Source organism: Anolis sagrei, chromosome 4 (genome assembly GCF_037176765.1).
Source record: "Anolis sagrei isolate rAnoSag1 chromosome 4, rAnoSag1.mat, whole genome shotgun sequence".
Classification (NCBI taxonomy): domain Eukaryota; kingdom Metazoa; phylum Chordata; class Lepidosauria; order Squamata; family Dactyloidae; genus Anolis; species Anolis sagrei.
In genome coordinates, this window is record NC_090024.1 from 170662284 (window position 1) to 170678861 (window position 16578).

Consider the following 16578-nt stretch of genomic DNA (forward strand, 5'->3'; position numbering starts at 1 on the left):
CTCTAAAATCGCACTAGCCTGGTCCGGCCTTTTAAACTGCCTTGAACAGGGAAGATTATTTTAAATATATATGCTATTGTGGTTTTAATGCTTATTTTGTCTTGTTAATTTTATGTTTATGCTGTTCTCTTTGTATGTATTGATTATGTCACTTGGAAACCGCTCTGAGTCCCCTTGGGGAGATAGAGCGGTATATAAATAAAGTTTTGTTGTTGTTTTCTACTTGTTGGGCTTGGCTGGCTTCTGCTTTTAATTATACTAAAGGGACATGGGGAATATAATTTTCCTCTCTTCTTTTCTATATTCATATGTGAGTATTCCATGCCTCCAGATACAGGTGGCTGACAATGTTGGCTAAGAGTAAGAGTAGGCATAGGAATAATTATACATGAATGTATTTTCTGGGATTTTTGTGGTATGCAAAATTTAAATAGCTTTGATTTAGACAATGTAAATATGACAGACAACTGTGTGCTAGTAGCACTGTAATCCAAAAATTATGATAATATAGCAGTGTTGAGTTGGAAGGAACCACTACTAAAACACCAAAGAATCCCTGAGTGATGGGCACTCAGATAGACTAGTTAAAAACCTCCAAAGAAGGAGAATGTACCAATGTAGAACAGTTCTTACCATGTAGAATTTCTTCTGATAGCAAAGGTATCTTTTCTTGTAATTTGAACTAATTCTTTCAGTTCCAATTCTTTAAGGAGAAAAAGGTTTGCACCATTGTCTTCAAATTCCTGAAGATAGCTGTCATATCTCACTTGCCTCCTTTGCAGACTCTAAGCTAAGCATACCCAATTGCCTCAGCTGTTCTTCATTGGATTTACAGATCTTCACCACATTTATTGTTCCCCTTGAATAGATTATAGTATGGCAAAAGGGCAGTGCCTTGTCCTTGGTGTACGATTAACTTTACACTAACATGGAAAGTTTAAAGAGTTTGCTGAGAAGATGTTATTTCAAGCTATGACGTTATCTTCTAACTGTAGGATACTAACTTTTAGTTTAGGATCCCTTCCCATAGGGTGCTTTAAAAAGTAAAACTAAAGAACATTTAACATGATCCAACTATATAATATTACTATATCAAATATTCGCATTTGATATTTGTAAAAAGTGTTTCTGAACACTCCAGACAAGTATCTTAGCAAAGGATTATATGTGTATCATAGTAAGATATAGATTCAGTATCCCTTATTTGAAATGCGTGGAAGCAGAAGTGTTTCATACTTCAGATTTTTAATAGATTCTTGACTACTTGAATATATACGAGGGGTATTTTTTAAGTAAGGTCCGTTTGAACATAAGTACACAACGAAAGTTTATTTCAAAAAAGTAAATTTATTTTCAGAAAGTACATACTTCACTCTATTTTTCGACATAGTTGCCAAGTTTGTTCAAACACTTATCATACCTCTGAACCAATTTTAAAATACCCTCTTCACGAATCCTCGCTTCAACTAAAGCCACCAAATCGTCTGTAATCAAAGAAGGGCAACCGGAGCGGACCTCATCATAGACGTTGTCATGGCCATCCTTGAATTGTCCTACCCACTCATAACAGTATCACCGTACACTTCACAAATCTGTCGATGAATTTCTGCAGCAGGCAGGTTCCTTGCTGACAAAAACCGTATCACTGAGCGAACTTCACATGCGGCGGGTGAGTTGATAGTCTTAAACATTTTTAAAACACAGAACAGAATCGTACAGGTTAGCTAAAGAGTGGAAACTGAGCACAGTTGTTCCTGAGGCATGCTGGTACACAACGCACGCACTCATTGCGCGCGTACTACAAGTGTCTACAACAAAACGGACCTTACTTAAAAAATACCCCTCGTATAATGAGGTATGTTTGAAATAGAACCCCAGTGTAAACATGAAATTCATTTGTTTATAGACATTGTCTGAAGCTAAATTTAAATCCAGTATTTTTAATAATTTTGGGCATGAAACAAAGTTGTGGTACACAGAATCATCAGAAAGGTGTCATTATTTCAATCACCCATATGGATAATTTTGGATGCTGAAGCATCTATTTATGTCCCGGCATTGAATGTTTGTCATTTTGTATGTTGTGCTCTGCCCTGAGTCCCCTTTGAGGTCAGAAGGGTGGAATATACTGTATTTTCTGGCATATAATACTACTTTTTAACCCAGGAAAATCTTCTCAAAAACCGGGGGTCGTTTTATATGCTGGGTGTCATCTTATAGGACAGGTGCTGAAACTTCTAAGATGGACTGGAGAACCTGCAGTCACCACATATGGTGAGGGGAGCTCAAAAATGGCTGTGGCCACATCTCCGCCCTATGTGGTGACTGTATGAAAGCAGCAAGGGTGCTACTGTACAAGTATGGTAGATTCGTGGAAAGAAGTGACTTAATGCAGTCCCGATGATGAGGTGAGGGGGCGCCTTACCGGGAAGGTGTAAGTGAAAGGCGGAGCAAGCTGCAGGCATCCAGGACCACCGGGTATGAAAAAAAGTGATAGAGTGGCACTGTGCCCAGAAGAGCATGCCTCTTTCATCCACCTGACCTGCCCTTGTATCCTATTACTGTACCTCCTTCTCTGTCTCTCAGATCTCACACTGAGGGCTGCAGTGTGTGTTGGAAGAGGGGTAGTCTTATACAGCGAGTATATCCCAAACTCTATATTTTAACTGGAAATGTTGGGGTCCTCTTATACGCCCAGTCGTCTTATATGTTGGAAAATATGGTAAATGTTTTAAATAATAAATAAATAAATAAATTTTGGATTTCAGAATTCCAGATAAGGGATAGTAACCCAAGTTACTTGATAAACGTATCTCTGTTTTCACCCAATGGGAGCCACTGACTGTTCATCAGTACATAACTCTGTCAATTTAGAAATGTATCAGAGTCCCAGTCTCTGTTGATCCATGGTGACTGAATAGACAATGTCTGTAAAGTATATGTGTAACAAAAATGAATATTAAATGGATTGTTTTAACAAGGAAACAGTTGGAGATCTTCTCTATCATCCAATTTCAGGATTCCAGGGCTAAATCCTATCAATCAAAGTAGGTTCGAGGTTTGAACTCTAATGGCACATGACTGACAACAGATCTAGAATATACTGTTTTGAAGGTGGATGTGGAAGATCATGTCAGGAAAGTGCAAAGCAGACTCAGATTCAAACTCAGATTGGGTCTGTTTGAGCCTATGTGAAAGCAATAATAGTTACTACCTGCTCAAAAAGAATAGGTAACCCCCCTCACCCCAATATTGCCATGTGTGAAAGCATTGCAAAATGGTACACTGAAACCTACTGATGAATTCACTTAAGAAAAACAAACTGTACACAGTTCAGGGCCCTAAAGGAAATGGCAATTCATTTTCCCCCATTGCTTGTCTCAATAAAATCGTTTCTAGCATCCAAGGCACAGTGAGTTATTGCTTAGCTCATAACGGCTGTCATGTTTGCCTACTCAGTCACTGCATCACTGGGATCTAAATCTTTGTTTTTTAAAAGCAATTTGAGAGACAAAAGAGGGATCTTAAAATATAAAATTATCCTTTAACTCTATATTCAGGGTGAACATAGTCACAGAGAATATTTTGAGTCCAAAGCCAACTGACCTTCAATATAAATTGCACCTGCCTTCTCAGCAGCTAGAGATATTATAAAAGCATCATTTCTCTTTTCTACTTCCTGATAGCAGCATTAGAAACATACCATATACAATAAAAGTTATTTGAGGACTTTTTTCTAGAAATAAGGCAGGGCACTGCTTTGTGCAGTCGAGCAGATCTGCAATTTCAGAAAGGTAGGTCATTTTAGTGAGTGTTTTGTGGAGGTGCATGAGAAATTGGGAAATTCCAGCAGCTGAGCAAATTGCATGTGAAATAAAACACTTCTTCTGTTGCAAGATATTGCATATTGAAAATGATAGCTAGGTCTTACCTCCGTATAATAATAAAATTAGAAGCAGAAGTAGTCTGAAATGTACTTTGGGCCTCTGCTATTAAGTTTTAGGTAATGACCTTCAGCGGAAAGTACCTTTCAGTGTGGTTTGTTGCAATCGAATGTAAAAAAAGACAATGCGCATATGGCCACATTTTTGCAGCTCTGTTAAAACAGCATATCAAAGAAGGCTAAGGCTAAGATGAATCTTTTATGATATGACAAGGGAAAGGAACAAAAAGGTGGGTAGAAGATATGTTGATTTAGTGGCAGAAGGATAGCATTGTTTCAAAATGCAAAAACAAATTGAATGATCCTCTCAGTGCAACCATTCGATAGTGCTCTGCAAAAAAAACCCAACTATTCATTCAATGGAATGGGCTAAAGAGCCTTGGAGGTGGTAGAAGAAGAAGACAAAGCAGTTGAGTGATCCCCCTGCTATCTTTTAAATTTATCTGGTCTAAGCCTGGGTGTGGCATTTATTCTTTGCCATGCCTAGTTCTTACATAGATGCATATGTGGGCTCATTCACTGGCTAGGATAAAGTATATCTTTTTTTTTTATCATGGACCCAAATTTCCATATTCCATATTCCAATGCAAATGGATTGCTTGCTAGCTGTCTCCATGATGCATAAAGACTTCCAACAAGTATCCCAGGATTTGCTATATTCTGACTTTGCCTCACTTTATGCAAAGTTGGGAGGAACTCCAGAGTTTGGTGGAAGCTCTGGAATATCCCAGGACTTCAGAACAGTCAGTGGGATTAGATCTGATTCAGCCTAATCTGCTGTCCAAGTGGACACTGCCATGTTTGTTTATTTATTTATTACCCTGTCCTTCTAACCCGGGGGGGGGGGGTCACTCAGGGCGGCTTCACAATAAGCACTCATTGGAGTGCTAACCACAATCATAAAACACATTTTAAAACAGGTCATTAAAACACATTACATTAAGAAACATTTTATTAAAATCACACCGGTTTAAAATCAGTGTCTGGGACAGTGCATTGTCCTACATATCACATTGAATTTTATTCCTGATTGTTGCTACTACTGTTCAAATGCTTGATCCCATAACCAGGTTTTGTGTTTCTTTCTAAAGGACAGGAGGGAGGTAGCCAATCTGATGTCACTGGGGAGAGTGTTCCACAGACGAGGGGCCACCACTGCGAAAGCTCTATTTCTTGTCCCTACCAGTCATGTAGAAGCTCTCTGTGGCCAGTTAGAAATTGCAATGAGATGGAGGAGGTGACAACCAAGCCGAACTGATGCAGTTGAAGACTGTCCAAACAATGGCCCTGAAACTCTCAGAGCCAACAGTTCAGGGCCAGGTTTACATTGGACTAACCTGCCTGATACCAGTGCACAAGGCACCATATCTTTAGAGAATTGACAGAGTCTACTTGTCATAAGAAGAAAACAAAATGTCCATGTTCACAAATGTGCACAGATACATTCCTTCTTGTTCCCAGTTTCATGGTAATTGTCAGCAATTTTCATGTGCATAGTATGATTTCTTTTCTCCTTCTCTTCACCCTCATTGGTCACACAGTTCCATGCTGGATTTCAATTACAATTTCAAGATTCCCAAGTCATCTGCAAGTATCTGCAAGGGATTGAACAGAGGAATTCTCTCAGGTCTTCTGAATGCCACACAGGATAATTTGGTGAGATCCTATTTGAAGCTGGCAGAGTGTGAATAATACCCACCAGCATACTTAAATCATAGCTTTGCTTCTGGAATGGAAGGATGTTGGTACCTGGCTGAACAGTGCCACAAAAGAGAATATTCAATGTATCCCTTTGGTCAGTCAGTGGCTCTTTGGCGCCCAGGTGGAGCTGAATTTGGATGCTCTCCAGCAGCCAATATTGTTACTAGGGAAAAAAATGTCCTGGAAGAAGGTAGTGGATACTTCCTTTCCACTGTTGGGAAAAGTAGCTCTGCCAGTATAACCCTGTTAGGACAATTTAAAGCCACAAGAGCATTACAGCCATAGACCACAACATCTACATTCTCACAAAATGACTGTTATGTTCCTCTCAGCATTTCCAAAAATAGCTGTCTAATTTCTGTGTATATCATTTTAAAATGTGTGCCCTTTTTGATGGCTCAGGGTCTCGATCCTTTTCTCTAGTCCCCAAGACAAAGGGAAGAATTTCTTTCTCTGTGTGTATGTCTGTGTTTATTTCCCTCTTTTTTGGAATTTGTGTTTCTTACTTTAATGACATACTTCGTATATCTTTGACTGGTGCTTAATATTATCATACTTAATGTCATCACTGGGACCTGGTCTTTGTAACATCACCATGGCCTCTTTTTGTGATATCACAAATAGTTGTCCCTAAGTCTCTGTTTTTGGTCATGAAATCTCAGGGCCTAGGAGCATCCTGGTTTGGAAACCCCAACTAAGATTTTGGAGGGTTGTCTTGGGGATGGTCCATGTATAGACAGAGCCAACAATAAGAGAAATGCTTCCTAATTTGAGAACAAAGTTAAGGTTATTGCATGTTGATTATTGCTCCACAAAGCCAGAGAACTGGAGGATAACACTGATAGCGTTAATAGAAATGTCTCATGATTTGGAGTCACATTGAGCAATGTCTCTCATTGCGCTTGTTTACATATCAGTGCAGCCACATATTGTCTAGTCTTTCAGGTCTAAATTTAGATGGGAAGAATGAAGTACTCGGAATCAGCAAATATGTCCTTACCCTGGTTGCCTTTTGAAACTTCTGAGCCTTCCTGCATAGTTGGAGAAAACCTCTTGTGAGTCTTCATTAAAAAAACAAACAAACCAGAAATTGTATGTAGAATGAAACAGATTTTCTCTACAGAATAAATTGGCACACTGGCAGATTTCTAACCTATGAATGAAAGAGAACATGCCCAATATAACTTTTTTAGCCATTGCTACTATAAGGGGCAGGGAAATTAATACTTTTTATTGCTGTTCAGAATGTACCCAAAACAATGAAGGTCTGTATTTATTCAACAACCTAACTATAGCTCATCTCTAATCTTCATCAAAATTTGACCCAAAAATGTATGATTTTCCTTTGGGAAAATTGAAGGATAGAGTTTAAATCTGTTGGTTTTCAGTACTTTTACTCTTGTCATACCCATGGAAATTTATCAGAGTGGATTGCTATTGGGCACAATTATAGGCTTTATAAAATAGATCACAAATACAATGTTTCAGGTAGTAAATCAACAGGTATCAATCAAAATGCAGTAGAGCTGCTTTCAGATTGATATCTGTAATGGCAGGAACATTTTCTTGCTTCAGAGAGTGGCATATCAGAACCACAGGGTCAAACAGAGGGCTGAACTGATTGGCAGTCTAGAAATCTCTTTTCCATTTTAGATTTCCATTTTCTTGTTTGAATAGACCCCTTTTAAATATTGCTAAAGGGAAAAATAATAGATGTATGTGCAATAAATTTTATTGGCCATGCAAATAATTTATAAGGTGGTCCAATAAGAATTGTCATTACCCACCTTGTCTGTGTTTAACTTGAAGATCAATCCATCATGCAAACATTTTTTACTTCTTCCTTGCAAATGGTAGAAATAAGTCAAAGAAACCAATGGAATTAAAGCTGGCTTAGCTCTCCCTCTAGTGGAAACTGAAAAACAAGGCCTTTGTCCATATAAAATCTTAAAACAGCAGAGATTTTGACTGGCCAGTCCAAATCTTGAATTTGTGCACATGCAGAAGCTTTGTTGATTAAGTTTCAAACATCAGGAGGTGAGACATGCAATCCTATGAACTCTCGGGCAATCATTCTAATTTATCTCAATTGGACCTTTTTCCAAATAAATATATGTTGATTTGGATTACACACATAGAACAACAGTTTGTGTTCCACAAGTAAACAGTAAGTTGACTAGAGTGCTGATTTGCATTATGAATGCCTTCACATGTTTTCTCTTTTGAATAAGCAACACTAAGAAGTTTACTTGAAAATGCAAAACATCTACAGAGGCCATTTAACCTTCTGTGTGTATACATCCCTGTGTTGCGATATTCAGAGCTTTTCCAAAGGACATCTTTATCATGCCATCACTCTGCCTCATTCACCGAATTTTACAGGGGTTTCCCATGATCTTCCTTTTTTAAACCACCACCAACCCTTTCCACATCAGCTCCATCTCCATACAATAGAGAAATCATTCAGGAGAAAATCAAGGAATATCTGCTCAGTGCCCTTTTAACTGTTAGCATGAAATGCCCTAAATGCTGTGTAATGTATCACTCTAATTGTCCCTTTGCACAATACATCCCCTAAAATGTGGATTTCTACCTACTGCCTTAAGTAGATATAATAGGTACAATTTCTTAAATTGCTTTCATCTTATATTGAGTTTCCAAAATTAGACACTGATGCTTCAGAACTAACAATGATGCATTGGGAAACTTCAGATTGGTCAATTATGGAGTTCAACATTTTACGAAAGCTTGTTTATGAGTTTCCAAGTTCCTACTTTTAAAAGTCCGACATTCATTTTTATAAAATGGAATAAAAGATAAAACCTGTACATTGTTTTATGTAAAATTGAAGCCGAGCATGTCCCCCCACCCCCCAAATAAGGGATAGTAACTTACGGTTTTCCAAGGGCCAAGGACAAGTCTTCAGGACTCCCTTGACTGGCTCAGTGAAATCCTTTGGACCTTTCCTCATGAATTTCATGCTTTTAATCATTCCCCATGGACCCTTTTGTTTCCCTTTCAAAAACATACTTCTATATGGAACTTTCCCGTTATGAATTATAAGCATATGGTTCCTACAACTTCAACCCTATATATATTTTCCTTTGTGCTAGTGGCCTTCCCTTGACCTTTTTCATTCCCTTCCAAGGACACACACATTTATGCATGATTTTCCTTGTGGCTGAGGTTTTCCCCTTGACCTTTTTTTCCCTTCCCTTTCCTTATGAAGAGATCCCCCCAGGAAACTGCAGAGCTCCAGACATTCCAAAGACCCCGAACCACAATTTCCTTTGCATGAAAAATAAACTGACAGGCGGCTTTGTTCTTGGAGGATTGCCCAACAATGCTGTTTGCCCCCTGGCAGACCCCTAATCATTTTTCTACCTGGAGGTCAGGGGACCCTTGAAAAGCCCCCACCTTTGCACTGGTTGATTTAACTAACTTCCCACTAAGGAACATTCACCTCAGTTTCGCCCTCATTGTACTGTTAGCTGGCTAGTAAAATCCAGACTTTCCTTTACACATGTTGATTCATTCCAATCAAAACACAATAGATCAGCCTTGCTTGAGACTTCCCTTTTTTTGTCTCGCAGGCCACATGGCATTTTTTTCCAGAACTCATCCACAGATTCCTTTGTATTCTATCATCCCGCCCACCTCTTTCCTGATTTGCTGTTGCCGCTAGGTGGCAGGAGCCTCCCCATTGGATCCTATGGACCGCTGGAGCTTCCTGATTGGTCCAGAGGTGCTGGGGGCGGGAGGACTGCCTCCCAGCTGTTTGCCCATTGTCCAATCATGATGGAGGGAAGCAGGGAGGCCGGGGCGAGAAGTTTGAACTCTGCAACTTTGAATTTACTATAAATAATAAATGGCTGTATTGATGTATTCTCTTTATGCTCTGCTGGCGAATGATTGCAGCTCTGCATCCTTTTCAGCTGGATTGCTAAATAAATCTTGATGGCTTTTCTTCAACCTTGGTGATATTTATTTGGGAAAAATCAGGCAAATTCTGGGCCTTTCTCCTCTTTCGCTTGCCAAGGCTTTCGGACTCTCTTTGGTGGGTCTAAGGGCTCTTTGCTCCTGGGCAGGAGCCTCCAAATTCTAGCTTGATATAAAAATTATATCAAGATCCTTTTGCTATGATGATACTGTCTTTTTGCCAAAGTGCTAAACTGCATTTATGTAGTAAAACAGCACACAGAAAAAAAAACAAGTACATAAAAATCAATTAAAATTACTTGTGGGGAGGGAAAGCATTTTATCAGTGTGTAGCCAAATGTCTGAAATCTGGAATAAATGGTTAAGATTCTTATACATGTTATTTAAAAATCAGGGGTGGAAAATCTGAAAACATTGGACTGCACAGAAATCGCCCATATCCCCACTAAGGCCACATGTACCATTTCTGAGCTCCTACCTGTTTGTCCCCAAAATGGAGACTCATGTGTTTGCAAAAGCACCTTTCCCACTTATATGAAAGAATTGGAATGTGTCTTTTTAAAATAATAAAGGAAGGAAGGAAGGAAAGAAGGAAGGAAAGTCTTGCGGCAAGGCTATCTTCCCTGCAAAGAAAACTTCCCTTTCCTCATTTTTAACTACTTCTGCTACTTCCAAAGCTGAACTGGTTTATGCCACTGTTGTTGCTGAGGCACTGTAGATTAGGCTTTGGGGCTTTGAAGGAAATTGCTTATAAACATGTCTTTGCCTTGCTCTGGGAAGCTGATATGTTTAGTAGATTAAAAAAAAAACATTTCACTGAAAGGGTGGAGGGATAGAGAGATAAATTCTTCTGCTTACCCCAGTTAACTAGTAGCTGTCAGATATGGCTGCACCAATAATAAGACCCAATGTTAAGGGGGTTTTTTTTGGTGTTTTTCCCCCCTGAAAACACCAGCAATGACATGAGGAAAAACATGAGTTGTTTCCAGCACAGAAAATAGGCCTATTGTTCAGAGAGCAGCGGAACTCCAATCATGTAATGCATTGGGTTCCAAAACACACATTGAAGTGACAAATGCTTCTTCGTTTGTGGGTTTCATTAATCAAACACTTGAGCCCCACAGCTATGCAGGAAAGCACATAGCCCCTATTAGTATTTCTACCTGTTTTCCCCTAGTAGAACTGGGAGCCAGCCAAGGGTTTGCCCAATTTCACTTTTAAATGTTCAGAATTCACAAACATGTCTATATAAACAATTCATTGACAAGAGATAAAGAATAATGAGTAAATCGTAGATTCATTGGAGTAGAGGAAATAATACTTTTAGTAGCAGAACTGAGGCTTAAAACAGCATGTTAGCACTGCTTTAACAGAACAGAACACCCAGTTCACAGAAATAACTGCGCCTTGCCCCACAATGGTCAGGGTGTATGGTGTCCAGCTTTTGAATAATAATAAAAATAATCTCATCATCATGTTTTGTACATGGTACTTTTTATGTAAAAGAACAACAAAAGAGTTTTCTGCCTTCAGACTTACAAAAGAAAAAGCAGTATGAGAAGGGATTAAGTTCAACAGATACTGTGCCTTCTCTTCCACCTCCAAGGCCAGGTCAGTGACAGTTGTCATGGATGGAGATATTGACATGCCAGAACAAATCCAGAGAAAGAAGACCAGGATGGTCAAAGGTTTGGAAACTAAGGGTACATTTACACTGACACTTAATTCAGGGATGATCCAGTATGCTAGAAAATGGATCGACCCCACAAAGTGTTCCCATAGGGCTTCCTCCAGCTGCCGTAGAGGGAGAAAGTTCATTAACTCTTTCCCCGTCACAGTGGCCTCCTGATTTGGCATGGACCTACCTGTTTCCCAACATTTGCCTTATGTCAGCTGGCACAATGGGACCAGGGAGGGAGGGAGAAAGGAATCCCTCTCATATCCCCCTCCCTTCCCATCCGATGTCAGGTCAACTGATGGGAAACAGAAAGATCCCATGCCACAGCTGGAAACTGCTGTGACATGGAGCAGGAAATGGGGAGAGAGGAAGGAGACTAGCCACCTCTTCACATGGGGCATTCTTGTCTCATTGTGCCTCTTTGCTTCATGGCAAGAATGGGGCCTGTTGTGTGCCACATAATGCATGGCAGGCCCCACCCACTGCCCTCTCAGAGTCAGGGGAAAACACTGAAAGGCACTTCTCCATGATTACAGGGAGGAAAGCGTATTTTGGGTATCTCTGGTGGAGCTACCCACATTTTCTCTTCTATTTCCCTGTGTGATGGCAGATTGGGTAATGGGGCAACGCAATTGCCATGCATTGCCGCCCTTTCTGCCATTTGATGGGGGAGGGGGGGAGGAGGGAGGGTGCACGGGGCACCACGAGCCATCCCTTGCGACTTCCCTTTTACCTACAATTGCCGACACAATGCCATGGGCCAAAAGGGCCCTTCTTCAGGAGAGATAAAGCATGGTATAAATAATAATAATAATAATAATAATAATAATAATAATAATAATAATGCCATCCTTTGGCCCTGGTCAGCTCAGGGACATGAGATGACAGTAGGGATAGTTACAGCCAGTTCCCCACTGGCCCTAAGCATATGAAAGGGAAAGCACAAATTCCAAAGCAAAATTTGCAGTTTCCCATGACATTCTGTAACATGGGGCAAGGCTGTGATAAGGTGGCCTTGCATCATATTTCTGCAGATTAGCTCTGTGTGGTGTTTGGTCACCATGGGCTGATGCTGATCTACACCTACCTAAGTGGTTACTGTAGATGAGGCCTAAATCATGAAGAAATGTAGAAAGAGTTATGATTGACCATAAGAAAAGAAGAGGATATATGAAAGCAGTGTTCAGATAATCTGCAGGAGTGCTGGAGAGAAGATAAAGAAAAGATAAAGCAAAGCTCCACAGCACCATGCTAGAACAAGTGGTATGTATTGCAGGGAAACAATTTGTATTTTATTGTTGCTGTATATATGTTTGTGCATGTGCATTCTGTTAATGTTAAGGAGCCACTTCTTCAAAATGAGAACTGTTCAACAGTTCCTTGTGAGGTGTTGAATTCTCCTCTAGAGGCTTTGAAAAAAGACTGGATAGTCATCAGCCAGGGATATTGCAGCCACAGCCTACATTGCAGAGCCAGTACAGATTCAGTGTGTTAGACTCAATGATGCCAACGACCATGTCCAGTTCTAGGTTTTTCAGACTCTTTGTAAAACATCTCCCAATGAATTAATTATTTACAATGATGAATATATGTAGAAATCACTGTGAATTATGCCAACACAAGGATAACTCACAATTGAACATCTAGGCTGTTTGAAACTTGAAACTGGCTCTCCTGCAATTAATCTGTACAGTATTCCCATAAGTGGAACCTTTTTGTGAAAAAGGTATTTGTAGAGAAAAATACTGATCTGTTACCTGGCAATAAAAGCCAAGCAGTTTTGCTCTGGGGAAATGTCTGTTTCCATAACTTTGTATTTATGCTTTAGGAGACCTAGTTGTACAGTGAGATTTATAACACAGAGTACTATGTACGTGATGAAAGATGATGGCTGTCCCTCCTCAGGCTTACTGCAGGAAAAGAAGAAAAGAATGACATTTTAAAAGATTCTTGCATCAAGGGTCAGACTAAGGATAGCATGTTGACTTTGGGCTGGTTTACACATTACAGTCAACTTGCTGCCAATTTCAATTGCTTCATGTGGGAAATTACAGAAATACTTTGCCCCCCATGCAACAGCTCACAACACCGAGAAGGACATTCCCCCCAAGGCCTTGCAACCCCACCATCCCAAAAGACCTGGGTCAATATAAATATTAACATTTTGGCAGAAATTGACCATAGTGTCTCACTGAAGGACCTAGAGATTCCTAAAGAGACTATATAAATCAAATCTATGAATAATTAAATTTGCAAAAATTAAACCTGCAAACTATGAGTCTATGGCTATATACAGAGGAGCAATTTAAAACATCAATATAAACTAGCTCTGTCACCAAGTCTTCAACTTCAGACCTAAGAAACAGGGATACTTAGTATGCACCATCCACTGGATGTTTTCTAGGGGCTTAACACAATAAATATTTAAGAAACAGCTACCAACAGAGCACATCACACAATGCTAGCTCGTACCATGGGTTTCAACTATTTCTCCATTTCTAAAGTATGATTTTTCCTGACTATGCCTAAGACGATTGGAAATTGATTTCATTTTAAATTCCCTGCGAGAGACAGATAAAAAATTCACATGTCATGGGAATTCCCTATTGTCCACTTAATAAACATAATGATGACGTTGTTCTGAAGAGAGAAGCCGAGATGGGTAGTATGTTGTTGTTGTTGTTCATTCGTTCAGTCGTCTCCGACTCTTCGTGACCTCATGGACCAGCCCACGCCAGAGCTCCCTGTCGGCCGTCACCATCCCAGCTCCTTCAAGGTCAGTCCAGTCACTTCAACGATGCCATCCATCCATCTTGCCCTTGGTCGGCCCCTCTTCCTTTTGCCTTCCACTTTCCCCAGCATAATTGTCTTCTCTAGGCTTTGCTGTCTCCTCATGATGTGGCCAAAGTACTTCAACTTTGTCTTTAGTATCCTTCCCTCCAGTGAGCAGCCGGGCTTTATTTCCTGGAGGATGGACTGGTTGGATCTTCTCGCAGTCCAAGGCACTCTCAGAACTTTCCTCCAGCACCACAGCTCAAAAGCATCTATCTTCCTTTGCTCAGCCTTCCCTAAGGTCCAGCTCTCACATCCGTAGGTTACTACAGGGAATACCATGGCTTTGACTAGGCGGATCTTTGTTGCCAGTCTGATGTCTCTACTCTTTACTATTTTATTGAGACTGGACATTGCTCTCCTCCCAAGAAGTAAGTGTCTTCTGATTTCCTGGCCACAGTTTGCATCTGCAGTAATCTTTGCGCCTAGAAATACAAAGTCTGTCACGGCCTCCACGATTTCTCCCTCTATTTTCCAGTTGTCAATCATTCTTGTTGCCATAATCTTGGTTTTTTTGATGTTTAGCTGCAACCAGCTTTTGCGCTTTCTTCTTTCACCTTGGTTAGAAGGCTCCTCAGCTCCTCCTCGCTTTCGGCCATCAGAGTGGTGTCATCTGCATATCTGAGGTTGTTAATATTTCTTCCAGCAATTTTCACCCCAGCTTTGCATTCATCAAGCCCCGCACATCGCATGATGTGTTCTGCATACAAGTTAAAAAGGTTGGGTGAGAGTATGCAGCCTTGCCGTACGCCTTTCCCAATCTTGAACCAGTCTGTTGTTCCATGGTCAGTTCTGACTGTTGCTACTTGGTCCTTGTACAGATTCCTCAGGAGAGAGACAAGGTGGCTTGGTATGCCCATCCCACCAAGAACTTGCCGCAATTTATTATGATCCACACAGTCAAAGGCTTTAGAATAGTCAATGAATCAGAAATAGATGTTTTTCTGAAACTCCCTGCCTTTCTCCATTATCCAGCGGATATTGGCAATCTGGTCTCTCGTTCCTCTGCCTTTTCTAAACCCAGCTTGAACATCTGGCAACTCTCGCTCCATGTATTGCTGGAGTCTTCCTTGCAGGATCTTGAGCATTACCATACTGGCATGAGAAATAAGGGCCACTGTACGGAAGTTGGAGCAGTCTTTCGCATTTCCCTTTTTTGGTATGGGGATATAAGTTGATTTTTTCCAGTCTGATGGCCATTCTTGTGTTTTCCATATTTGCTGGCATATGGCATGCATCACCTTGACAGCATCATCTTTTAAGATTTTAAACAGTTCAGCTGGGTAGTATAGATTCCTTTAATCCATCATTATCTTTTTGGGACTGAGGATGAAGGAACAGTAATTTATATCTTTTTAAAATGTGATCTCGCATTAAAAAGCACTTCCATAAGAGGATTTTTCTATCAAAATAAAACTGCGGAGGAGACAGCGGGAGGAGAAATATGTCTCCCATCTGATGGGAGGGCAAACAGATACTGTATATACTTGAGTATAAGCTGAGTTTTTCTGCCCTTTTTAGGCTGAAAATGCCACCCTCGGTTTATACTTGAGTGAGGGTCCTGGCAAGAAATTGTGGAACTGAAAGACCAGGACCCTCCCCTCTTGGCACAGAGATCCAGCTGGGTCGCTGTGCCAAGAGGAGGAGAAGGTGTATGGCCTCTCCTCTCCTCTTGGCACAGCAGTCACACGCCGCCCTTGTCCCCCTGCCCCATGCACTGCCCTTCTCTTCCCTCACACGCTGCCCTTCTCCTCTTCCCTCGCGCACCGCTTTTCTCCTTCTCCCTCATGAGCTGCCCTCCTCCTCCCTTTTGCACCCTCCTTCTCCTCTCCTCTTGCTCCCAAAGTCACAAGCAAAAGAGAAATCCAAGGCAAGACCTGCTGAACTCTTTCACTTCCTCTTCTTCTCCTTCCTTCTTCCTTTTCCTCTTCACTTCCTCCTTTCTTTTCAATTCTTCTTCCTTCCTCCTCTTCTTATCCTTCCTCTTCTGTTTCTTCTTCCTTTTTCTCTTCACCTTCACCTTTCTCTTCTTTTCCTTCTCCCTCCTTTTGTTCCTCTCCTGTGTTGTCCATGCTGTACTGGGCATGAAGAAGGAGGGGAAGGGAGGGGAAGGAGAGTGAAGGCATCTGCCTTCATGCAGGGAAAGTACTATCAAAGCCCCCCAAAAGATGGCCATCCAGCCTCAATAATAATAATAATAATAATAATAATAATAATAATAATAAATAAATAATGTAGGAAGGGACCTCAAGTGCCTTCCAATCCAACCCCTTCAACTTTAATATAGGAAATTCACCATCTTAGCCCCAACAAATGGCCACCCAACCTCTATGATAGTAATAATATTAATAATAAAAGTTGGAAGGGACCTCAAGGGCCATCCAGTCCATCCTGCTTCAGTTTTAATACAGGAAAACCACAATCTTAGCCCCAGCAAATGGCCATCCAAACTTGATAGAAAGAAGAAGAAGAAGACTTAGAAGGG

General features: G+C 40.6%; 1 protein-coding gene across 1 annotated transcript in view; it reads left to right on the forward strand.

Annotated features, from left to right (window-relative positions):
- The first annotated feature begins 12322 nt into the window (after positions 1-12322).
- Positions 12323-16578, forward strand: part of FYB2 (FYN binding protein 2) — a 71762-nt gene continuing 67506 nt past the window's right edge. Inside the window, exon 1 of the mRNA XM_067467870.1 lies at positions 12323-12524. Coding sequence (XP_067323971.1) covers positions 12510-12524 — 15 coding nt within the window. The 5' untranslated portion in view covers positions 12323-12509. The remainder of the gene's footprint in view (positions 12525-16578) is intronic.